At 42.4% G+C, this 26,055-nt stretch overlaps 2 protein-coding genes across 13 annotated transcripts in view; one reads left to right on the forward strand and one right to left on the reverse strand.

Moving 5' to 3' along the window:
• Positions 1-1,173: 1,173 nt before the first annotated feature.
• Positions 1,174-18,781, forward strand: LOC139628230 (circadian-associated transcriptional repressor-like). 5 transcript variants are annotated; one of them, XM_071489711.1, is made up of 6 exons: positions 1,174-1,797; positions 4,716-5,187; positions 7,140-7,215; positions 10,253-10,331; positions 15,414-15,525; positions 16,361-18,781. In XM_071489711.1, exons 2-6 carry the CDS (start codon positions 4,756-4,758, stop codon positions 16,751-16,753), a joined length of 1,092 nt encoding a protein of 363 aa, XP_071345812.1. In that variant the 5' UTR covers positions 1,174-1,797; positions 4,716-4,755; the 3' UTR covers positions 16,754-18,781. The 5 variants fall into 5 exon arrangements, with proteins under 5 accessions (XP_071345812.1, XP_071345808.1, XP_071345807.1 ...); XM_071489707.1 differs by having other exon boundaries at positions 1,228-1,919; positions 16,358-18,781; XM_071489706.1 differs by having other exon boundaries at positions 1,231-1,797; positions 16,358-18,781.
• Positions 18,782-18,825: 44 nt separating this feature from the next.
• Positions 18,826-26,055, reverse strand: part of herc1 (HECT and RLD domain containing E3 ubiquitin protein ligase family member 1) — a 61,072-nt gene continuing 53,842 nt past the window's right edge. For all 8 annotated transcript variants that reach the window (XM_071489702.1, XM_071489699.1, XM_071489700.1 and 5 more), the window contains exons 77-79: positions 22,519-22,671; positions 20,848-21,153; positions 18,826-19,580 (exon numbers count right to left, since the gene is read on the reverse strand). In XM_071489702.1, the coding sequence (XP_071345803.1) occupies positions 19,395-19,580; positions 20,848-21,153; positions 22,519-22,671 (645 nt within the window). In that variant the 3' untranslated portion in view covers positions 18,826-19,394. The remainder of the gene's footprint in view (positions 19,581-20,847; positions 21,154-22,518; positions 22,672-26,055) is intronic.

The following is a 26,055-nucleotide window of genomic DNA, read 5'->3' on the forward strand; positions in this document are numbered from 1 at the left end:
ACAGATTTGGCCCATGTACTGCTGTTTACATACCGTTGGCACACAACTCTGACAAATGGCTCAGTGACAAATGACAGATCTCCAAACCTTAGGGCTGTGACTTCATGTGACTGACAGGTAAACATTTGTTCAGTCAGTTTGAAGATGCTAATGCATATTTGAGATAGGATGTGAAGGGATGTGATGTACATAATAGAAGCTAAAATACCCTCTTGTGCAGGAAAATTAAAGTACAATGCATATCCTTTGAAAGTGGAGCACATTTACAGCTGATATGGTCACGAGTGAAAGTGAGAGGCAGCTCAGGTTCCTCCATCTTTTATAGTATTGATTGAATAGTTTTAACATTCCTGCAGCTCCCTCTCTCATAGCAGACCATTTGGCTCTGACACGGTTGGCAGTGAAGCCGCAAACAGGAAATGGGCAACATCTCTGCAATTCTTTCTCAAGTCAGTTTCAGAATTGCTCAGTGGGCAGATGAGTCCTCATTGTGCTGGTGCAGGGACAGGTTGCCAGACAATAGCTCCCTTGGCAGAGACATCCTACGAGCAGCCACATTCCCAGCGTCTGGGGGCCCGGATGGCATCAGTATGAAGCAAAACATCCAAAATATTCTGAATATATCCAGTAGCAAAACTTGTCAGGTTCATTTTGCTCCTATGATGAATAAATAATTGGATATCTTTTATTTCCATGACTCCATTTTGTTTTTACAGTTTTGGTTAGATATTCAAAGCTGAAGAAATGTACTTGCTTTTAATATTTCTGGTATTATTATCTTACATATTCAATTAAGTAAATGGAAATTAAAAAGAAAACAGAAATTAATTCTTATTAATTACTTTAGGATTCCTATGTCCTTACTGGAGCTGCTCTCAGTGATTAACTGATTAACTTAGCTTAGCATAAAGACAGGAAGCTGGGGGGGGGGGGGGGGGGGGGGGGTCAACATTCAAAAACGAAACTCACGAATATTTACATCTGAAAAGCTGCTGTCAGTGAACTGTCCACCTCTGATAATGTGTTTAAATTAGAAAATCCAGACAGTCCTTAAAGGTCTCATTAATTAGGCTTCTCCTGCGTCACCTGCTGCAGAGGAACTCTGAACCAATGGGAGCTTAATTGAAGGCGGTGACGTTTTTACAGTGTGTCGTCACGACGTCATCACGTGTGTGTTCCCACTCTTATTTATTTTTCCACGATGCCGTGAGACCGTTTCCTGTGTGTGTGTGTGTGTGTGTGTGAGTGAGTGAGTGTGTGTGTGTGTGTGTGTGTCTCTCTCTGTGTGTCTCTGTGTGTGTGTGTGTGTGTCTCTGTGTGTGTGTGTGTCTCTGTGTGTGTGTGTGTGTGTGTGTGTGTCTCTGTGTGTGTGTGTGTGTGTGTCTCTGTGTGTGTGTGTGTGTGTGTGTCTGTGTGTGTGTGTGAGTGAGTGAGTGTGTGTGTGTGTGTGTGTCTCTGTGTGTGTGTGTGTGTGTGTCTGTGTGTGTGTGTGTGTGTGTGTGTGTGTCTCTGTGTGTGTGTGTGTGTGTGTGTCTCTGTGTGTGTGTGTGTGTGTGTGTCTCTGTGTGTGTGTGTGTGTGTGTGTCGGATGGGGGCGGTCGGAGAGGAGACGTTAGTCCCCGCCCCCCTCCCAACACGTTGCCCGGGGAGAGGCTGCACGGGCTGCGTCCGCTGGCTCATGGTCCCGCTCCATCATCATCATCACCTTCATCATCATCATCATCATCGGTCCGCACACACGCCGCTGCGTCCGAGCCGAGCCGAGCCGAGCCGGACGGGAAACACGGTTCGCTTGTGGTAAGTGACGGTGTGCTGCTCTCTCAGCCTCCTCTCCTGCCTCCATTCCTCAGACTCACCTGGATTCATGTTTTATCATCATCATCACCGTCACCATCATCATCGTCAGTGACAGGGCGCAGGTGAGAAGCTTCTGCGCAGAGAGAGAGAGAGAGAGAGAGAGAGAGAGACCCGGAGACTGTGGAGGTGTTTGCGTTGAGACGCAGCTCCGCGGTGAAGCAGTGAACTTCATGTGCTCATGGCCTCACATCTCAGCACATGAGAGTCCAAGTTGAGAAAATGTGTGAATGTGCGTTTGACAGCTGGTGGCTGGACCCAGTGAGAGTGCATGTGATGGGGAGCAGCTCCATGTGGTCGCATGTTTTCTTACATAATGCTGGACCCTGCCCACTCGGTGGGGGCAGGAGGGTTGTGTCTCCTCAGGACGCCCTGCTGTCATGTCCCATGTTCTGGGGGACTGGAAATGACAGGGACATAATGAGTCAAACTCACCCCGTGCAGCCCTTCGCCCTTTTTGTGTAGCCACCAAAAAAGTCAGTAAAGTTTTATGTTAATGTTATTTTTGTGATATTTTATCTCATTTAACTGTTGACGGTCTACTTTAGAGCTGTAAGTGATTCGTCTAGAAGGAATCTACTTTTAATAACTGACGCAGCCGTTTCTTAATGTGATCATTTGCTGGTTTTGTGTGTTTCAGTGACAGTGAACTGTGTTTTTGTCTCTTGGTTGGACATATCTAGACATTTGTGTGGGTAAACATGTGCTTTCAGGAATGGCGATGGAAATCTTGAACATTTTTTGATATTTTATCGACCAGATAAATGTATTGAACAAGAAAATAATCCAGTAGGTAATCTGTAAATTAATCCGTAATGAAAATAGTAGTTATGTCTACTCTAAATTCTGTGTCTAAGCCTTGTTCACATTGTTTGAAGAGTAGCTCTGCAGGAGAAATACAAAGTCTCTAACATTTCTTTTAGTGGTTTTAATTTTTTGTAGTTCTACAACTGATGATTTACCAGTGGATTATTTTTAAACCAACAGTCTAACGGTCGAGAATATTTAATTTATATTAGTTGTAGTTGGAGACAGATCGTTTGTCAGTGAATGGATTAATGATTCAGCAGAATTTCTTTGTCACATTTTAAGATAAAAGGTGTAAAAAAAAAGACCAGAATCAGCCTAAATCACCATTAGATATGATTAGTGTGTCAATGTAGAGTGGTCAGGTCCAGAAACAGCACTGAGGCCGTGGCTGCAGTCCTCTTTGGTGGCTACAGCCTGGCTTGGACGTTGAACTTTGAAATAAAGAGATCTGGGTTGAAATATGTGATTCTCTCTGCACAGCTGAAGCATAAATTCAGTCCCCATCTTGTCCTTTCTAACAATTTCCTAATTTGTCTGCCAATTCCCAGAGCTCATGACTGAAATCTGTTATATCTAGAGTGTAACTATCCAAAGTGTTTATCGTGGCTTTGATACAGTCTTTGTCTAAATGTGGCAGCAGCCTCTTCATGTGTTGTTTAACCTTTCAAGCTCCTGATTTCCGTGCAAGTCCCTTCCTTCCTCTTTAAATCCACTGAGCTGCCAGTGGGTCAGTCATTGCAGCCTCAAGCTGTGCAGCTAAACAGTGTTCAAACCCACTGAACTTTATTTTGAAATCTAATGGAGATTCTCAAATTTCCAAAGAATGACAGGCTGAATTTATGGGTGGAATCAGAAGGCTATTAAAAAATGCACAGTGAAAAAAAAAAAAAAAAAGCAGTTTGAATATTTCTGTCAGTGTGAACATCATGTAGCTTTAATGAACTGAAACCAGCTGATCCATATTTTTCCAACTTTAAAGTTACTAAAGGGGAAATATAAAGCAATATAAGGTAATGTGGGTTTTAACTAGGGCTGCAGCTCAGGATAATTATCCTTATTTTCTCGGAGCCTCTCTTCTGACTGTTTTCTGAGTGACGCAGGGCCAAGCTAACCACAGGTAACAGATTGTAGCTCGCTACTGTAGCTTGGTAAAACTCACCATTAAATGCAAAAGGTGATTTTCAGTTAGCACTGAAATCAGCCGAGCAGCTGGTCAAATTCATACAAAATACTCTGGTATTTCAGCAAGAATAAACTTGATCACTAATATTACTATCCTTTGGAAAGCTGTGTATTGATATATTGACTTCCTGACAACCAATGATTGTGAAGCGTTTCCTCGACATGACGCTTGCTAACTCAGCAACAGAATAGCGGCTTTGTTTCGTGTTGTTAATAAAGTTAAAACAGCAAAAAAAAAAGAGTTGGAAAGTGGGTCCAGGTGGGCCAAGCTGGGGGACTGGCTGAGGTGACTATAGTTGTGACATCACAAGGTTACATAAGTCCCAATGGCTCGTTTTATTAAGGCTCAGTTTCTGAATATGGGCTGTGTGCGTCTCTCTGTGGACTTTGATATTTCATCAATCACGGTATTTATACAGGACCTAAACCCACTTTATAATCACAGAAGACATGTGGGACTATGTGGGGCCTTTAAGAAGCTTTACGGTTGTTAAAATGATCTAATTCCACACTGTCTGATGCATGATTTATATTCTCTATCAGCTTGTTCCACCTCCTCCCTGAAGCCATATGATGTTTACACTGAGATAAATATTTGACTCCCAGACTTCATGTTTATATGGCTGCGCCATTTCAATAAAATTGATATGTTCTAGATGTCATGTGCCTCATTTTACACATTTTACCAAAATTGAGCCTGACATATTTGGTATCCTTATAACTTTGGGATCTCCACTAGAATTTGAAAAAAAAGTTCAGTGGGTTTGAACAAATTTTAGCTGCACGGCATGAGTTTGTAATACACAGAAACGTGTCTGTACCACAGCATGTGGACATGTAGTTTACAACACAGTGTGTTTGTGTGGCAGGTCCGTGATGCTCTCTGCTGGCTGAGACTCCAGCTCCACCATGTCGGCCTCAGACTCTGATTACTCCATTGACTGGCTCGCCAGCGACGAGGACGACTGCGACAGCCCAAAGAGATTAAGTCCTCAGAAAGCAGGGGAGCAGCTGATACCACCATCGTCATTATCATCGTCATCATTATCATCATCAACCACATCATCAAAGGAATCTCCTGCAAGCTTCTTCCTCTCTGGAGCGCCCCAGAGGAGGCGGAGTCACTGCTGTGACTGTAAAGATGGAGGCGTTGACTCTCCGGCCGCCCTGCAGACCCCGGCAGTCAGTCCAGTTCAGGGATTTACTTCCGTTTGTTCGCAGCACAAACCGTCTGTGGAGGCACAGCATCACGCAACCAGGAAGAGGACACACGGCGCCGGATTGGATGGACTCTGTGAACAGCCTCAACCTGACACTGAAAACGAACTATTCTGGCACAAGGTGAGAGGTTTCCTCCTGCACACATACTGCAGAGTAGAGCACATTGAGCACAGGAGGCTAACTGATATCGATTAGCATTGAAAATATAAAACTGGATCTGTCACATTTTTTTCTTTCTGGTGGACAAACTACATCACTAACACTGTTTCTAAATAACCCTAAACACATTTTTTGCATTTCTGCATAGAGTTATGAAGTGGGAGGGGCTACTCGTATTTCCTTATTCTGTGTTCCCATTTAATGTTTTCATAGAAACTCAGCTTAAAACCACAATACCCATGAGCCTCAGGCACCATTTCCGTTGGGAAGAAGCCAGTCAGACAGTGAAATCACATTAAATAGGCACACGCTGACAAACGTTACCCTGACAACCACACCTCTCACTTTTTCCCATTGATAAGTTCAACTGACAGGTATGAATGAATGTTTGTAGTGGTTGTGGTGACACACACAGATCCTGTAGCTCCTTCAGTTCAGGGAGGGGCAGATAAAATCCTGTTGGCCTGCTGAATGGTGGACTGCTTAAAATGTCTTGTGGTCATTTTAATTTTGCTGTTTTAATCACATTAATATTTGACCTTTGAACTTGGCCAAACCAGCTGTTTAATACTAGAACTTAAGATGAACTCTAGTAGCTGTAGCAGCTTCCTGCAGATGCCAAAAACTCTAACGGAGGCGCTGACGGATTTTTGTACAGACACTTGAACCTGCATGTGCCAGTTAAGATCACTGTTGATGTCAATAGTAAGTCACCTGTCCAATGTCATGACCTTGTACTGCAACAGAGTCCTGGTCTCCGCTGTCTTCAGTTTTACCTACATTAATGTGAAAGTGATGCTTGTCACAAACCTTTCCACTGCAGCAGACGTTGATTTAAAAGTCCTGCAGTCCAGCTTTAAATAAAGTTACTGCAGTTATCAGAGAAACTAAAGTACAGTATAGGATACATGTACTTAATTAATTTCTACTACCACTGGTTATGGACTTGCAGGCTGTTGCTCCGCTACTGGAGGAGAGTTTATCAAGTCAGTTACATCTTAGAGTTGAGACAGAACTTAAAATTTACACTTCACCTGAGCAGGTGTGCTTCTCCTCATGAGCTGATACAGATGGACTAATGATAAAAGAGCCAGAGCAAACTTTTCTTTTCATAGTGGCAGCTTTCTTTCCCATGGTACCTGAATGTTGCACAATAAGAAACCTCATAAATCCAGATGGTGCAGTTGAACAAGAGGAGAGTTTAGAGGGAAACTAACAGCTGACTTTATACTCAAACATCAGGTGAAACTTAAGTTAAGCTGATGCACTTGGCTGCTGGTTATGTGCATTCTCGTGTTTAAACAGTAAACTGTACAAGTCTAAGTGACAGAGCAGCTGCAGGGAGGCACTGACCTCAGGCTGGTGATATCAGGCAGTGTAAGAGGATCTGACGGTGCCAGTGCGATGGTGATATCAGGTCTCATGTGTCCGTCTGAGGCGCAGAGTGACGCTGTGGGACGAAGGTGGCAGTGTGACAGCTCGGCGAGCCACGTGTGAAGGCGTCGATCGCTGTCAGGTCCTCCATTAGCTGCTGTCAGCTGTTAATGGCAGCCTGTTATTGAAAGAGCCTGTGGACATTTACCTTTAGTGTTAACATGAGGCTAATGGCATCAAATGAGAGCGATTGTTAACGGGTAAAAGTCACTAAGCTGTAAATCAATAAGTCCCTGACAGGATGAGAAATTGAAGAAATCTATATAAGCTGTAACCTACGCAGCGATAACCACTGTAGACTCACTCTCTCACTCTCTCACTGGGTGATTATGTGGGTTACACAATCCTGTGTTCAATTTTAGGTAAACAATAAGCAGCACTCAGCTGTGGATGGGTACACATAAGTGGCTATTAGAAAGCACTTTGCGTGGTGCAGCACTGATAGCATGGACGCTAACTCAATTATCTGTTCCACACAGTGCACGGAGCTGCAGTGCTACATCCAGCCGCTGTCGTCCATCCTGCGGGGCCTGAGGTCAGGCAGGTACTCTGAACGTAAGTGTCTAACCCCGGCTCACAGGCAGGTTTGTTAATGAACACGTTCTGTGCAGATCACGCTGCTGAAAACACAAAGTGTTGGGATGGCTGACGCAGACTGGGCGATGATAGCAGGACTTCACTGGATGTTCTGCTCAATCACAACAGACTCAGAGTATTTTTGGCAGCGTCAGTCAAAGACTTTGGTCCAGGCTTTGGATGAACGCCCATGAACTGTGATCCAGATATTCATGGTCCACGGAGGATGAATGATCTGAGGGTTAAGCACCAGCTCAGAGTCAGGATGTGGCTAGCTTAGCTTAGCATAAAGACTGGCAGCAGATGGCTCTGTACCTCTAAAGCTTTAACATTCTGTATCTTGTTTGTTTAATCCGCTTTCTTAAGAAATGGGAACAAGTTAATCTCCATAACGTCACAAACTGACTCTGTTTATGTTCTGATTGAAGAAAGAAGTAACGTATTAATTAGGAGCTGTTTGTAAGTTTTGCTATTGCTGTGTAGCCAGTGTTAGCATTAACAGCTGTTGACTTACTAGAAGAAAAGTCCCACAAGAAATGTTGCAAATCAAAGTCAAACTTTATTCTTTTACTCATCAACATCTGTCTCCAGAGGTGGAAACTCCTGTCTCTTTCACGTCTTTTATTCTACTGATGCTAGCAAGCTAACCAGTTAGCCCCAGCTTGAAGTTAGCATGCTAACCAGCTAGCCCCAGCTTGAAGTTAGCATGCTAACCAGCTAGCCTCGGCCCTCTCATTTCTTTCTGATACCGACTCAGCGTAGCTTTTGAGGTTTGGACAGAGCCAGGCTAGCTGTTTCCCTCTGTATGCTAAGCTAAGCTAACTGTGGTATCGATCTTCTCCTTTAACCTTCAACAACCAAATGAAAAAAATCATATTTCTCATCCTAACTGTTAGTGAGCTGCACTAACATCACGTTGATGTGTTACCGTGTGTAAGTATGTTTAGACGACACATGCTAACATGCTAACGTTACCATTCAACTCAAGGGTAATGTCTGTAACCGGGTAGCAACATGGCCGTGAACAAACACTGTGTCTTTGCTCCACTAAATCAAACAAAGTGTCTCATTTTAGTTTCTGCTGTGGGATAAATATTCTGTATTTTAATGACCAAAGATCAAACTCCTGGAAAACATTGTTTTTGGGATCTTCATCCTGATTTTACACCTGACAGCGCCGCCCCTCAGTATTCTCCTCCCCAGCGTCTTGCTCCAGGTGTTAATAGGTCAGTTACAGAAACACACTGATGCTCTGCTCTGGTTAAAACTGTTGCTCGCCCCTCTCCTCGCTCTCCTCCAGCGGTGTCTGCACACGTTTGACATAACTGAACACAGTGTTAGAATTATAAAATATCTAATCGCCACAGAGTAAAACGATTTGAGATTCATGAAATTCTTGATTCAAAAGAAATTCTCCTTTAAATGAATATGTGAAATATATTCATATTGAAAGTGACTGTTCAGAATAAAACACTGAGGGAGGTGCTCTCTGAAAATTACAGTGGGAGAACAAAGACGGCGATCAAAGCTGTCACGAGTCATTTAACATCCTTTTAAACTAAAAGTGCTTCAGAGATGAAAGACTGGATCAAAGACTCTGCTGCACTCGACTGGGACGAGATGTGGACGTAAGAGCAGCTGTTTGCACTTCGTCCTGCGCACAGATGCTACTGTGGCAAATTAAAGAGAAGTGAAGTCACTAAACAGAGTCTGGCTCCACGATCTCCCGTTTCTTTTTGTGAAGGGTTTCGTCATCGTCATAAGATATTTTATCAACAATCATCAATTTATAGATTTTATTCAAACATTACATCAAACCAAACGATATTATTGTCATTTAAATAAGAAAGTAAATGCATAAAAACACATAAGAAGAAATATTTACTGCTTAGATTACATTCTCATCGCCTGTTCATTTAGAAATGTGTTGTGAAAATGGGAATGTTTTTATGTTTGTGAGCTCTCAATGTAAAGTTGTAGGTCCTTCAGAGTAAAAGCCTGCTAGTTTTAGCTCCTACGTTTTGGGGCTTTGAACTGAACCTTGAGCTGCGGAAAATTAAAAAAAAAAATCTGTCATTTTATAGACAAATCCATTAATATGTTAAAATAATTGTGTGATTAATCAATTTCTACTAATTAACACTAAACAAAGTTCAGCTGAGGCTGATTGTATTTAGTTATTAGTTTTGCAGGTATTTAGTCATAAAACCAGGTATCTGACAAATTTAGACCTGAACTACATGAAAACTGAAGTGTAGGATTCTTCCTCTGTTTATTTTATTCATATATTTATTTATGAAATGGCACAAAAATGTTTTTATGTTAATGACCTCTTAATGCAAATTCTCTAGATCCTTTCAGAGTAAAAGCCTTCCAGTGAAGGACAGATTAAGGCTTTGTATTCTGATGCACCCAGATTAAAATAATTGTAAATTTGAGTTATTAATTCGTGATCTTGAAAATAGTCAAGAATTAATATATTGAAACAACATATTATCTTCTCAAATCTTTCAACCACAGTTGTCATGGAGATAATTCAGTTGTCTTCATGTGAAGGATGGTTTTTACATGATGGCAAAGGAACTATTGAGATGAGGTTGAAACGATTATTTTCATTATCAGTTAATCTGCAGATTAATCATTTGATTTGTTTAATTATTTGAGCTATAAAACACGAGAAAGCAGTGAAAGATGGCCGCCACAGAATCCTAGAGCCCAAGGTGACGTTATTAAATGTCGAAAACCCCAAAATATTCAATTTAATATAATGTAAGGCAGAAAATTCTTACATTTGAGAACCGGGAACCATCAGGTATTATTTCCAAATCATTAAGGGAGTGAGGAGGGAGGTTATCTGTTGACAGAAGTGTGTTGTAACTAATGGGGATGTTAATGGTTTTGTCAGGACGACACAGCAGAGGTCATGATCGATAGCGTGTTAGATCCAGTGGTCGAGCGAGCTGGAAAGCCACGTGCCTCCTCCCCTCATGGCTGGTTTCTCTCTTTTCTCCTGCAGGTCTCAGCAGTTTCCAAGAGAGCGTCGCAATGGACCGTATCCAGAGAATACTGGGGGTCCTTCAGAATCCAAACATGGGGTAAATACCTTAGAAATACTTCAGCAGCTTCAACATCTGCTTCCTTTGTTTCTGTGTGTGTTGACCCTTCTCTGTGGCGAGCAGTCTGATCAGAGACACCTCCCACACTCAGATAAACAGCAGCTGAAACCATCAGAGCAGTGAACAGTCAGGAATGTGTGTTAGATAAAATAGTTTTGGTAAGGCGGCGGCTCATTGGGTGGCTTTCTTTACATTTATTCAAACTGTCTTTCACTTGCACTGTCCTGATCAATCTGAGTCAGATTCAACCCAGACAGCAAAATAAATCCGGCCCGTGCTCGGCCATGTGCTTATTTTCTTCTGGTGCAGTACACACCCAGTTCCACGGCCCGACTCTGGCCCATATACAGCATGATTTTCAGACTTACTTCCACATCTGGACCAATTCTGGCACACACACAGAAAATCTTCCAGCTGTCAGGTAATGGTGGAGGATAACGACAGATGTGGAAGCAACGGGATTCTTACATTCACCTAAATGTTGATGTCATATGTGTCTGACAGCTGTAGCTGACTTTATTTATCACAGCTTATAGTTCACAAGCCTCCTGAGCGAAACACTGGAGGTCATAGTTCTGAAATAATTTATTGATATGATAGAAAAAAAATTAACTGGAACTTCTGAAACTGATGTGATCACATTAAAGGATTTCTCATTCATGTTGGCTTAAAAGTTGAAGTTCAAAGTTCGTTGACGATTCGTTCTCACTGCAAGATCATAAATAATATTCACAACCAGGTATCAATCAAAATGTTTCGATACTGATGTCAACAGTGTCACGGATCTCTGGTGACCTTTTAGACGAACTGGATGCAGAACGAATTTTGGTGTAAGCTGACGATAAAATAATATCATATTATAAAAATGCATAATTCAGACTTTATTCAAGACTTTAAATTTTAACACAAGAACTTTTTCTTCATGAAATAATGCATTATATTGACACAACTATGACCTCACTCTGCTGATTATAAAACTGTTTTTATTTTTATTTTTACTAAAACAATTTCATTCATGAAACAAAATTTACTAATTTGTTGTAAACCCAACATCGCACCTCAACACACAGTCAGGGGAGTGTATCTTTGAATTTTAACAGTGACAGCGATAAAATACATTATACAATTTTTAAAAAATGATCATTTCAGTCAGATGATTATGTTTGATTCCAACTTTCGCTTGTTGATGCTCAGTTTTTAAGTAATAATGGTAAAGTTTTGATGTTTAGATCATGTTGGTCCACAGACAGTAACATAAAAATGACTGAGACTCTTTACGACGTGGAAAACAAAATAAAACCTTAATTTCTCGTGACATTTAACCATAACTAAGAGGTGGTTTTGTTTTTATTCTAACATTAATAATTTAAATGACAAACTTTCAAACATTAAACCAAATGTATTTGATGTTGTTGTAATTTTAGTCATTCCTCCCTGCGACATATATTCCTCCTGGACTTTATACGACCCCCAGTAACGTCACAGACTTGAAATATGACTCCGAGTAACTTGAGACGGGCTGAATACACAAATGTTCGAGGCTGTTTCCAGCCGGTCTCCATCTTCATTTCTAAAGCTCGTTTCAGCCTTTGATGCCAGGTGGGTGGACTTTGTCTGATAAGAAGTTGAGCGCTCAGAGGTTTGTTTGACAATCGCAGGAAAACATTTGAAGGTCGTTTCATACACTTGTCTGTGATTTACAGCTGGTTTGACTCTATCAGGGCCGCACAGACAGTTCAGCGCAGCCACGTGCTCCTCGCTGCAGATTTCAACAAACGCAGGGAATTATCTGCCCAGAATATTTGACATCTGACGTCAATGAATTTAATTTCCTGTGAAGGTCTGAAGGACTTTAAGATTCTTTTTCATTTTTCATTTTCCTTTAAATTTCAGATTTTTTCTTAACATTTTAGATAATAATAATAAAAAAACATCACGGTGTGACAGAATTGCTCATGTATTTTAGAGTCTGTTGGAAACTCAACAATAATAAAAATATATTAATGGCCAGTACTGACTTTTGGTCCAGTTGTCACCATGTGACCCAAATACAAAACCTCAGTCATGAGATGACAACCAGGCCACCTTCATCTTCTGATGAAGACTGTCATGTGTCTGAAAGGCCTGGAAAACCCAGTAACTGGACTTTGAGCAAAGATTATTTTGTCAAATCATTTTAAACTTGAATATAGAAAAATTAAAGTCAGATTAACATAAAACAAGATAAAAGAGCTCCTGTCTTATCCTGTAAAGAAGATAATGCTAACCTAAATAATGTAAATGAACATTTGATTGTTTTGTTCACGATTAGTCTTTGGATCAGATAAACAGAAAAACCTCCTCAACCTAAACTGTGGATTTATTTACTTTGGCCAGAGCGGTAAAGAAGCATGTCCACATCACTTATACCTGAAACATAAAATACAAATATATATTTATAAATTAAATATATATATTATTATAATATTATTTGAAAGACTTTTTTCCCTTACTATACAATGACACTTTTTGGAAATACTATACTATAACATTTTTTGGACAAACTATACTGTGACATTTTTATGCCTTTTTACACTATGACTTTTTATGACAGACTATATTTTGACTTTTTTTTTTACATACGTACCTATGACATTTTAATGACATAATATACCATGACATTTTATGATATACTATACTATGAAATTTTTTTTTTTTGCTTTACTACACTTTGACATTTTTTGAAAATACTTAACTTTGACATTTTTCTGGACATATAATACTATGACATTCTTTTTGACATACGCTACCATGACGTTTTTACACCTTATTATACTCTAAATTTGTCTATGACATACTACATACATACACACATACATACATACATACATAGTAGTATATAGTAGTGTAAAGACTAAAACACTTGTCTGGTTTCAGAGGCTCTTCAGTGATCCAGCAGGTCGACTGTTTCCTCTGTTGCTGTAGACCTGTACTGTACATGCTCTCAGTTCCTCCTGGTCTGACACAAAACTGCCCTGTGGGCTGTGAAACGAGCGTCTGAGCCGGACCACACATGGAACGCTCCAGTGTAGGTGGCGTCAAATCTGTCCCAGTGATGTCAGATTTAACACACGTGCGTTAAATATCTGTGTCATCCACCACCAGAATAAATTGGATGTTTTTTTAGGCTCCGCTGTTTCCCATTTGGCAGAATGAATCTGCGGTGCCTCAACACAGGCGGCAAAACATGGCAGCAAATCCTGTGATGTTGGCAGTGAAGAGGCCATAAAAGTCAAAGTTAGCTGAGACATTTACAGCAGTGAAGTCGACGCTGCTGCCTCAACCTCACAGCTGGTCTCTGGTCAGGAATTAGTTTGTCTGTTCTAGTGAATTGAAGCGACAGGATGACGATGTTCTTACCTTTGTGCCAACATGAAATAAATCTCAGTTCCTTTCTTGTCTCGGTCACAGTGACCAGAAACACAAACTTCAGATCCAGTGTGGAATAAATGCTCCTCTTGTTAAACGTAGTATTTTTTTATCGTAGACTGAAACGCCTCCTCCTCCACAAGTCTGTGGTGTGATGATAACGTGTACATTTTGAACTGTATTTTATTTTTGTTATGGAGGCAGAGGTGGAAATAGTGGTAAAAGTATATTTTGATGATAGTACTTTTGTACTTTTACTTAAGTCAAATTTTGAATGCAGGACTTTCACTTGTAACAGAGTATTTGCTGCTACCTTTACTTTGGTAAAAGATCTGAGTTGTGATTCCTGTGCAGACCGATGTGTGACGTAGCAGAGGCCTGTGTGTGTCTGTGTTGTGACGCTGTCCTGACTCCATCTCACGGCGGAGGGCGGAGCCTCGGCAGGCGGCTCCGGGGGCCATTTCTCTATTTATAGCTTGTGAATGGAACGAGGGCCTTCCCCCGCTGCCACGTGTGTGCTGCAGCCTGCATGTGTGTGTGTGTAGCAGCTCGCTGTGGTCACATTTCTCATGTGGAGCTGAACATGTTCTGCTTGTCTTCCTCCGTACTCGTCATTTGATGGTCGTATGTGGACATGTGCTCAGATAGCATCACACAGACGGATAGGAATGTGTACACACACACACACACACACACACACACACACAGACAGATCAGCCAGCCACTCACCCCCTCACATTCTTTTTATTTATTCAGTCTTTGTGCTGTTTCATGTTGTCCACCAATCAGATAAAGGCCGAGTGCTGAGTGTGTTGGCGGAGGCTTTATGAGGCTTATGTAATGGCCACTGGCGAGACACCCCTGAGCCATCTGAGCTGCAGGGCGGCTCGACTCCGACTCTGTAATCTGCAGCTGAAAACTCCTGCTGGAAAAATGTCCCAGTGTGAAGAAACAAATGAGTTGAGCTCCTCCTGTCAGCAGCGCGTCACTCGCTCATCTGTCCAGGAACAAAACATTTACTGGAGTCCTGTGCTTCACTACACCTCGGAGCTGCCGCACTGTAGTTGTACTTGTGTTTCTACTTTATGCTACTTTATATTTATTCTTCACCACATTTCAAAGGTAGATGTTTTGCTTTTTGCTCCACTGGTTTTTTCCTACAAAGCATCTGTTCACTGCACAAAATCTCCTTCTTCAGGTCGTTTAGTTTGTAATCGAGTCCTTAAAGCAGCTGTAAGTGATATTTCAACAACCACAGTGTGGAACAGTGATGAACCTACAGAGGATCCTTCCCTCAGCTTTACAGCTCAGTGTTTATCTGCCAGGACGCAACTTCTCTGTCCTGGTTCACTGCAGCTGTTTTCAGATAAGAACATCTGTAAAAACCCGCTGTCCACTGCCTGCAAAGCAGCTGCAGAGCCAGATGTTTCCCTCAGGAGCTGGTGGAGAACCAACACTGAGCTAAAACAGAGGAAGCACTGGAGCGTGACAATCACTAAAACAAATGGATGATAAAACAGGTTTTCTGTACTTTAACCTGAGGAAGCTTCCTGTTGCTCGACTGGATTACTTTGACTTTGTGATGCTGCTACTCTGAGTTGAGTGAGGAATCTGAATACTTCTACTACAATAACTGTGTGTCTTGTCTTCCAGCGGACGCTTCCTCAGCATTATACTGAAAATAGAAGAAATGCTTCACAGTTGGTTTCCTCATATCAAACCGAACCTTCTCCACACAGACGACACTCCGAGTAAGAAGCAGAAGGTAAATATGTTGACGAGAGCACAGCTGAGAGGATTAATCAAATATTCAGAGTCCAGCTTCTTGAATGTGAAAAGTCTGTGTGACAGTGAAGTGATGATCTTTACATTTACACTGAAAACAAGACATTTGAAAATGTCATGAGCTCATTTTATAAACCATTAACTAAGGAAATAATAGGAAGATTAATCAATGAAAATAGTCGTAAGATGCAGCTCTTAAAATAACACATGAAGAAGTTAATGTAGTGTCTGAGCTCTCTGTCATGTGGCTCTGAGGGTAAGGAGAGAGCTGTGAACCAGATTATGTAACAGAATCCTGGAAGAGGATTGTGAATATATTAATGTATTTTTACTGGCGATGATTTCCAGCAGCAACAGGCTCAGTTTCATAAGAAGAGGTCAAGTAATGAGGGGAAAACCAGAGCGGCTGCACACAGGAATGTGTTGACTCTGACGGATAAATCCAAACTAAATTTAACTGAGAAGATTTACTGAGGAGAAACATCTGCAAACCCAACAAATCATTCAGTGGCTTTATTTCCTCTGAGAAAATGATTTCGACATTTTAAAGATGAAACTTCTCTGTTGTTTTCAGTTTGTCTTCTCAGGTCTTCACCAAAAACAAACAGATTTAGGCCCAAATTGAGTCAGAATCACTTTATAATGAGCTTCATGGTCTCTACAACATGTATTAGTACACAGGAGAATCATGGGATACAAGCTGGTAGATCTCATTTATCCAAGTGCATTAATGAACAGAACCTGTCGTGCTGTGAAACACTGGATCTCACTGGTGACGCTGCAGCTGATGTTCTCCTCCTCTCCTCCTCCAGCAGCATCATAGCAGTGCCTCCCCCCCTCCATCCTCCTCTCCAGCGCCTCCCTGCTCCTCAGACGTGGAGCCGACGGCCTCGTACTCCTCCACTCACCTCAAGTGGCTTCACACGTCGCCCATCTGCTCCCTGAAAGCTCCTGAATCCACGCCTGACCAGCCCGCCGCCGCCGCCCCCCTGCCCGCTCGCTGCAGCAACAAAGTGACCCAAGACAACGTCGTCTCCTCCAGCACCGACTCGCACACGGGGCCCCTGCACTGCCTCAGTGCTGACCCTCGCCTGACCCGGGGCCCGCTGCCCTTCAAGATCAACTCACCTTGTCTGGAAAGACTCCTGCAGGCGAAGGGCAGCATCATCGCTCCCAGGGCCGCGGGAGACGGAGGCTGGCCGTCGTAGCCGCCCACAGAGGACAGGGTGGTGAAATCAGTGGCTGATCTGGGGACAGATCTGAGGCAGGATCTCATCAATCAGGCCCAACATGGCTTCCAGAGACCGAAGATACTAAAAGGCCTTAAAAAAAAGCATGTTTCAAAGTCTTCTTTAAATCTACAGCGGAGTTTTCAGGTCAGCGGAGATGCAGGCTGTTGTGTCAGCGACAGTCACAGAGGTCGTCTGAGGGAGGAATCATGGAGCTCTTGGTTGTTTGAGTTGGACAGATTTCATCTTCTAATGAGTCCAAAGGTTAAAACAATGTTGGCGGAGGGCGACTGATACGTTTTCCCTCCACACACAACCGACTGAACACAAGGCAGAAATCCTGAGGCGAGTTCCTCTGAACAACACGACGGTGTTTATGGATCGGATCGTGGATGAATGCACATCACATTAGGTTTAATGGAGACTTGTGGTTTTCATACCTGAATACTTTGACTGTTACTTTGCTTCTCTTTAGGTTTTTAATGATTCCTCTACCTCATGCTGACTCCACAGTTTGACCACATCAGAGACGAAACATCTCACAGTTCAAACTTTAAACAACCTTCGTTCAACAGTAGTTTCAGGGCCTGAGGAAACCATCTTTCCAACATTGAAATATCATGATTTGTCAGGTTTTAATCACAGCTAAACATCAGCTCGTGATGTAACACCCACTGAGAGATGATGAAGCTAACGCTGAGCTGTTGCCCAGCTCTGTCAGGTTTAATCAGTTAGTTGGCAGGTTTCTTCTTTCACACGCTGCATGTTTGAGGCTCAGGCTGGCTAACGTTCAGATCTTCTGTTACTGCGTCTCAGTTTTAACACTGTTACGCAGAACAGAACAAGACTATTTTAAAAACAGGTTTGGATTTTTTTTCCAAGTTTATCTTATTACAATATTTAAATGAGCTTTGAGTTATTGGTTGCTGTCAGTTTTCATTTCTCTCCGTACTGGCCTGAAGCTAATGAGGCCTCAGTGGTCTGAGTCATCATGTCGATGCCTTTGTCCTGGACAAACCTGCATCAGCCTGTCGGAGAGGAGCCCTCTGCTGCAGCTCACAAACCTGTCTCTAAAAATATGAACTGATAAAAACATTTCTGTGCAGATCGAGGACAAGAATTTTGTCCCTTATTCAAAGAGTAGAAACAGGTTCAGGCCTGGATGAAGAGAAGGAGCAATGAGTGACAAAGGCTCTTTTCTCATTTGAATATGAACGGAACTGTTGAAACTTGAAAATTAAATATTTGATCTGTGAATTTAAAATCTACAGTGTGAGTGCAGCAGATTCCTCTGGGGGTGAGCTGTGAGGAAGGGATAATCAGAAACCATGGAAGAAGAGAGGTGTGGAAATATTTTTGGATTCACACAGTAGATGAAAAGAATTGTGGGTAAACGTGAGACTTTCTTGTTGCCTGCAACAACAACTCACGTGTTTGCTCAACGCTCACGTGAGACGCTGTGACTGAACAGAACCAACACAATCACACAACAGTTCAGAGCTCGGTGTCGACGTGAACGAATCTCGTTAGAGCTGCGTCGTCACAGGAGAAACACGTCGACTGCAGCGACTGGAGCAGATTTAATCAGGTGACGGGAGCTGAGGCATGTTTTTACAGCTGATGATGCGAGCATACGAATCATGTGACGCGTCGTGGTCACACTGACGTGAGTCGTGGTGGAATCACTAACGTGCAGAACTACAGTAATAATGTGTATGTCTCTAACCACCGACACTCAGTGCTGTACCTGAACGCATCCTGTGCAGACTGTGTTGGTCTGACGTGTGACAGCAACCAACAAATCAACATGTGAGTGTTGTAAAATCCAAACGTGTCCATGAGCCACCAGCTCTCAGCGCCACGATCAGAGAGCACCAACACGCTGCGTCATCTCCAGGTTTTTCCTTCATGTAAATAGTTTGGTTTTTCAATTTATTTACTCCCCTGAAAAATGGCCTTTGTGATATTTTGTACTTCTGAAATAAATGTGACGTCTGCTTTTTGAAACATGTTTGTCTCTTTTTTCAAGTATAAAGCAGCAGAACAACAAATCAATTATGCAGCATTTATTGTTGTTTTTTTGTTGTATGCTTTGGGAAACTCGGCATCGGCAATGAAAACAATAAATATGGATATTATGCAAAACATTTTCCTAATGAAGCATTTTACACAATGTACAATATTCTTTTTCCTCCACCACCACTTGCTTTTATATTCTATACACATTTCCAAACAAATAAACATAACCTCCATGCAGAAACCCAGAAAATGGGATGTGGAGTAATGAAAAAAAAAATTAACACTAAATGCACTTCTCATGTGGATTTTTGTGTCATTAAAAACTGCTAATAAACCACAAGGAGAAATGAAAACCTGTGCTGTTTAAAGTACATAAAACTGATGTAAAAAGTGGCCTGTTCGCTCAGGAGTTTCCTACAACTGATGCAGTGATGACGATACATCTGAGAGAGTGTGTGTGTGTGTGTGTGTGTGTGTGTGTGTGTGTGTGTGTGTGTGTGTGTGTGTGTGTGTGTGTGTGTGTATCTTGAATAAGACAGTCCATGCCCGGTCATTTCTGGGACTCTATGATTTATTTCTGTGCATGGGTGGAGGTGCCTGCTTAGTAGTCCGTGTCCGAGCCCTCAGCGTTGTCCACGTTACGAGACAGCATGTAGTTGTCCATGTCGATGGAGCGGCAGTTGTTGATGGCGTAGCGCAGTCTCTCCGCCATCACGGCCTGGCTCGAGTACGGAGGCAGACGGAGCTGGAAGAAACAGGTCTGAGAGGTGGGCAGGCTGTCGTACGGCTGCAGACAGAGAGAGAGAGAGAGAGAGAGAGAGAGAGAGAGAGAGAGAGAGAGAGAGAGCATCACTTCAACAGTGTCAGCAGAGAATATTTCACAGTAAAGGAGTCGGTGCTCCTCGTCAGGCAGCCAAACAGTCTCCACTGCAGACTTTCTGCTCACTGTGATTCTAATTCTTTATCACAGTGAATGAGACAGTGTAAACGCAGCGACTGCCACAGCTACTCTCCTCTTCAACAATGAGTCAACAATGGATGCACCTCCACAACAAGCTTTGGCCATGGCAAAGTTTTTGCAAACTTATTTCTTTGATTTATTCCCTTTACTACTTTCATATCTGTAGGTTAAAGAAACTACTTTTTCTCTGCAGCTGACCGTGGTTTCCTGCTGGGAGCAGTGGTGGTGATTGTTGTGTTTACAAGACAAGAGGTTATAATAGGGCGATAAATGGTTTTTATTTATAAACTATTTGAAGATGGTTAAATCGTGAAAACGAGATTAAGGCTTCCTCCATCAATTAAGAGCCAGTGCGAGTAATTCTCTGCAGTCACCAAAGTGCGGCGGTTGGCGCAATTTCCCAGACACACCTTAATGTCTGAGCTCCTCTGGGTAAACGGACAACAGCAGCTGCAAAAGATGATAGTGATAAAAGGTCATGTTGCTTCAGTCATATGGACATGGTTTGGTTTTGCAAGGTCTGACCTGGAACAGACCAATGTGCTGTGCAGAGTTTGTAAAAGTAGCAGCACAACAAACCTTTTCCAACACCTGAGACAAAAGCATCCGGTGAAATGAGAGCAATGTTTTCTCTTGAGTTCATGTAGGCAGAACAAAATCCATTTAAAATCGTGAATCGTCCAGAACATGGAAACCATGTCGCCCAGCCCTACACGCTAACTTCAGTAGAAGAAGAGACATGATAGAGACGAGAGTTAACACTGGTGCTGATTTCCACCTCTGGAGACGGAGGAGTAAAGGAATAAAGTTTGGTGCTGAACTCAAAAAGTTTCTTCTAGACTGATGGTAAACAGCTGTTAATGCTAACATTAGTTATGTAGCAGTAGCAAAACTTACAAACAGCTCCTTTAAGTACAGAGCTGGAGTCCGAAGGCTTAGCTTAGCATTACCATCTAAAGTGCAAAAATCTGCATCACCACAAAAGTGTTGAAACATTAATGAGCCAGTGACACTGCTTTTCCTCCTGTATCTGAACAACACCTCCAACTGGTCCCCCAGAGAGTAAAGACCCTCGAGATCCTGGTCCACTCACCCTGTCCACCTTCATGATCTGAAACCTCTGAGAAATGTCGGCCGTGTTGGCGGGCAGCCTTGAGCGTCCGGAGACGAAGCGCATGAAGAGGACCCGCTCCTCGTTGGAGAACTCCTCCAGAGTCTGCCAGAACCACTGCACCAGGGAGTGCTGCTCGTCCACCTCTCTGTACCGCACCACCTTCTTCAGCACGTCGCAGCAGATCTCCGGCATGCCGCACACCATCTGCTCCAGCTGCTTGGCCGTCAGCAGGGACAGCAGCGGCACCGGCACGATCCACGACATCCCCTCGCGAACCGCCGCCACCTGGGAGGAGACAGGCGGGAGATTTCAGGGCGTGAAGTCAGGTGCTCTCTCCACTCCTCAGTTTGTTTAAAGGGTCAGTGCATCTAAATAACAGCCTTTAAAAGTGAAGTCTTCACTGTGAACAAAAGGAAGGAAGTCAGAAAGTATCAAGAGACAAATAAAGCTTTGTTGGTTTTGGTTTTTTTCAGTACGGTGGCCCTGAGAGGTCAACACACTGCAACTTATAAAAAACATGCAAATAGACAAAACACAAACAAACTACAAAAACATCTTCATCAATTTGACAACACATGTGCTGCAAATACTCAACACTCTGCAAATACTGACAAGAACACAACGGAAACGTTTCCAGGGGAAAAAATTATGAACCCAGCAGGGACGCACTTGTATATGTATTATAATATATGTATAAATAATATATGTGCATTATAATACATATAATACATTATAATACATCCATTTGTTCACAAACTCTTTGTGACACTCCCCTCTGGCAGGAGGCTGCGGTCCTTCAGGACCAAAACCTCTCGCCACAAAAATAGCTTCTTCCCATCTGCTATTAGCCTCATCAACAAGGCTAGAGAGCCCCACTGTTGCTGATCAATTGCACCAATCACCAGAAAAAATTCCTTGTATGTGAAAACATACTTGGCAATAAAACTGATTCTGATTCTGATTTGCGCACTTGTTCAACACTTTTAACTTCAAGTATCAAACAACAAACCAGGTCCATCACTTTTTGTGTCCCCTGGAAACACGTCAGTTGTCGTTTGCCTGCAGCACACCTGAGTGTTTGCTCGTGACAGCTCATGTGTTGTCAAACTGATGTTTTCTGAATTTGTTTGTTTTGTCCACTTGCATGTGTTTTCTTGTGTTGCAGTGTGTTGAGCCCTCAGGGCCACAGTATTTCACAGAATAATAAAATTGTAGAAACACACTTATCCTTTAAGCCAATGAGATTTCTGTTAATTAAATGTGTTTACTTCTTTCTGGCTACCTTATATAAACTATTATAAAAAAGAGGGAAATATGCTAATGAGCTAAGGGGCTGGACTGAATTTTATTCTTCACTAAAATCTGCTGCTTCAGAAAGAGCTCGATGCTAACGTTAGCTTTGTTAACTCTTAATATGAGACAATGAAGTCCAGTCCAGAGAAGAAGTATTTATGCAGCTTAACATTTTTGTTGCTTTAATGTAGAATCTGTGATTCTATTTTAATTAAAAAAGACATTCAAGAAAAACAGTTTAACTGTGGACTGAATGTGTGGGATCATGTTTTCATCTGGACCTTTAAAAAATAACCCTGACACACTCCTGACACACTCCTGCAGTTACAGCGGCGCTCTCATCAGACAGAGTCTTACCTGTCGGTCGATTTCATGCAGCCTGTACTCGATAGCTCTTTCCACATACTCCTTCCTGTTGGAGAAAGTGAGGGGGATGCTGTTTCCTCCTGGAATGATGGGCACCATTTTCCCATCTGCACTCTGCCCGACAAAGGAATCCAGAGGAATCATCTGGAAAACAACCACAAAAATCATCAGTACAACTCTGAGATACAGGTCTCTGTACTGTAGATACAATATGTTAGTTTGTATTGTAAAGACAACTCCTCTGATGGAAAATTAATTCTTAAATGTCACTTATTTACAATGAATGGCTCCCTGTGTACCCTGTTTAATCAGAGGGTTCCTGTTTTGTTTGCATCATGCACATGTATATAATGAAGGCTTCATGCTATTCCACCGATGGACAGTGGGCGGCAGCACAAAGAAGCACAGTCTAGTATAAAGAAGAAAAATACTGCTAGTCAGTGAACGTGGAATTAAAACAATGGACGATTTAAAATATCTATTATTTTATTATATCTATTAATTAGCTTTCCAAATGTTTTCTGAGGGAGGAAACAGATTCAACATGTTAGACCCTCAGAGATAAACACAGTATGAGAAGTAAACAGAAACTTTGTTCACATTTAACTCTACAGGGTCATTTCAACTTATTGGACATCTCACTCCGGCTGAGCAGAGAAAGTAATGTTGGACTTGTTTGTCAAATAATTAGCATTAATTAGCATTAGCTGCTATGAGCTGCTGCCAGAGCTGAAAACGTCAGACAGCTCCAGCTAAAAGTGAGAAGCTGCCAACGAGAGAGAGGCGAGATAACAGGTTAGTGTTAGAAATCATGTGTCCAAATAATTTCACACACTAATTTTCACTCTCATCACAGTTCTGCTGCGGGAAAGAGAGAAGCGCTGCAACAGCAGCAGCCTGAGGTGGAAAAAACACAGAAGTACAGTAAAGTAACAATCCGATCTTTTTCTGATCTGATTTACTTTAGCCAATATGATCCACTAAAGATCCCACACAGTCTAAAGGAAGATGTCCATGTGTTTGTGATTATAAAGCAGGTCTAGGTTCTATATTAATACTGTGAAAGAATCAAAGCCTCAGTCCATAGAGAAATGCGCACAGCCTGTATTCAGAAACTGAGCCTTAAAACCAGCCGTCAGGACTTCTGGAACTTTGTGATGTCACAACAAAGCAGTCACTGCTCTCAGCCATGCTGCCAAGCCCCGCCCACCTGGACCCACCATCCAACCTTACAGGATTTGGTTTCTCTGAGTGTTTACCTGAAATCTGCTATATTTCTATTACTCACTCAGAAAACAGTCAGCCAATCAGAAGAGAGGCTCAGATCCTCTCCTCTGATTGGCTGACTGACCTGTTGTTACCAGAGCTCCAGAGAGAAGCCTGAGAGAGGAGATGTAAAACTACACTGAGATGGTTTTTGGTTGTTAAAACCACAAATATATCTTCTGGTGGAGATCAACACTTCAACATCAGAAAAATCTAAATTATGGGACCTTTAAAATACGATTGACCTTGATACTGATCCTCAGGATCAGCTCAGGACACCTCTGGTCTGTTTTTTTTTTTTTTTTTTTTTTACGTAAACTCCACCAAGGTGACATATGAATGAAAACAGCTCTATCTCACAATGTGATAAAGGAAAGTGATGAAAAAAAATTCCTGGATCTGCCCCCTTCATCTGATCTGCACCAGAGTTTAACAGGTTCTTGCCCGACTCTTGTCCCATCCCTCAAAATGCAAATCAGTTCAGTTCTTTCTGAGTAACAGACGTGTGAAACCAGAACCTCCTTGGCAGAGGTTTTAATCGTCTGTAAAAGTTTCTGTTATATAAATGGAGACGTGACAGACGAGAAGAATCAGTGAAAGAAGCTAAAATGTGTCTGTTCACTTATTCACTGTCCTGCTGAGCAATGAGATGATAAAGTCCTGGTCAGACATCTGACTGCTCGTCTGGCACAAGTCAAATCAGTGCCAACAGAAAAGCAGAAAAGAAGAAGGAGATTCTTTCACTCTCCCACACTCCCTCCGTTCATGCCAGTGCAGCAGATGCAATCATCCTCCGTCAGCCTGGCTGATGGAGCCCACCATGGCAGTGTTGTGGCTCCAAACCCCCCCCCCCCTCCTCTATAAGGCTGGGAGCGGGGCCAAGTCTCCGCCGGGCAGGATATGCTGCATCAACAGCGGCCCTGGCATTCCTGCAGGCTGGGGCTTTACAGTGCAGGGGTTGTGTGAGGTTGTTTGGACAGAAAAGGGGCTCCGGGATATGTTAGCTTTCTGCTGTTAGAGCCAGCCGATCTGTGGCTTATGGGTGTGGTTGGGGGGGAAGAGGGGGGTGTGTGGTCTGTGTCAGAGTGGTTGTACCAGTAATGGCCAGAGCCAAAGACGTGCTGAGCTTTTATCAGCGCTGGGAGAAGAACAGCGTGTACCAGAGATGACCTCAGATGAGCTCTGAGTGCTGGTGTTTAAACCCCCCCGCAGCCCCCCCCCCAGCAGGGCTGAGATTAAGCTTTCACAATGCTTCAAACTGGTCACAGCCACATTATTGTCACAGTTTTCTCAGCCAGTTTGGAGTGTGGAGTGTGAGCACAGATTCAGAGCCACGTTTGGTTCATTAACGTCCATAAATAAGCTGAACCTCCTGTAAACCCATCGCTGGCTCCTGTTGGCTCTCAGCAGGGGGGGCGTGGCCGTGGTATGTGACATCATTTGAAGTTGGTTTTGGTTTGTGACAGTGAAGTCTGGCTGTGGGAAGAAAAACAGGCTCCTGCGGCTGTGAACTGGCTGCTTATTAAAGTTTTAGGCAGCACACGTGTGATTGTGATGAATCAAACGTTCACATGGCCGAGGAGAGGTAAACCTGCCGCCCGCGCTGTCAGAACAATTCCCAGGCGTTCAGTGAGCCCGTGGTTACAAAGACGTTAATGTTGACTTTGAAAATTCTTTATTGTGCCGTTGCAGCCTGTGCTTAGGCCTAAATACAGTGCAATGTGTGTAAGTGGTGTTTACTGCTGAGCCCTCAGGAGGTGGAATGACGCTCATTCAATTTTTATAAGCAGTAAAAGTTTCCAATCTGATGAAGCCAAAGACAAATTTACATTCACCATCGTAAATCCAGTCTGTGTGGACACTCAGGCAGCAGAGCTCTCTGTGCGTCTCCTGTAAACTCTGCTGCTAATATACAGCACAGGACACGTTTAGCTGTTAAATTTAAACTACTGCACAGACACTTTCACCACCACACCCGAGTTTTAGTTCATTCATCAACCCTCTGATAATTTTCATCGTATATTTTATACTGTGGTATCTTGGATCAACGTTGATATTATTTTTGTTTGGTGATGAAGTTATGAGCCATTCAATTAATCTGATTAGTCACAAACAGAAATTACTTTCATTTTTTAAGATTCATCAGCATCTAAACTGATGTTCATGAAGATTTACTATAAATCACTGAGCTGAGTGATATAAATGATAAAACCACTGATTGTGATGGAAATGTTTTCTTAGTAAGAAACTTAAATATAGAGT

The sequence above is a fragment of the Trachinotus anak genome, unplaced genomic scaffold, assembly GCF_046630095.1.
Source record: "Trachinotus anak isolate AG129_WGS33_773 ecotype Australia unplaced genomic scaffold, CSIRO_AGI_Tana_v1 ptg000011l, whole genome shotgun sequence".
Classification (NCBI taxonomy): domain Eukaryota; kingdom Metazoa; phylum Chordata; class Actinopteri; order Carangiformes; family Carangidae; genus Trachinotus; species Trachinotus anak.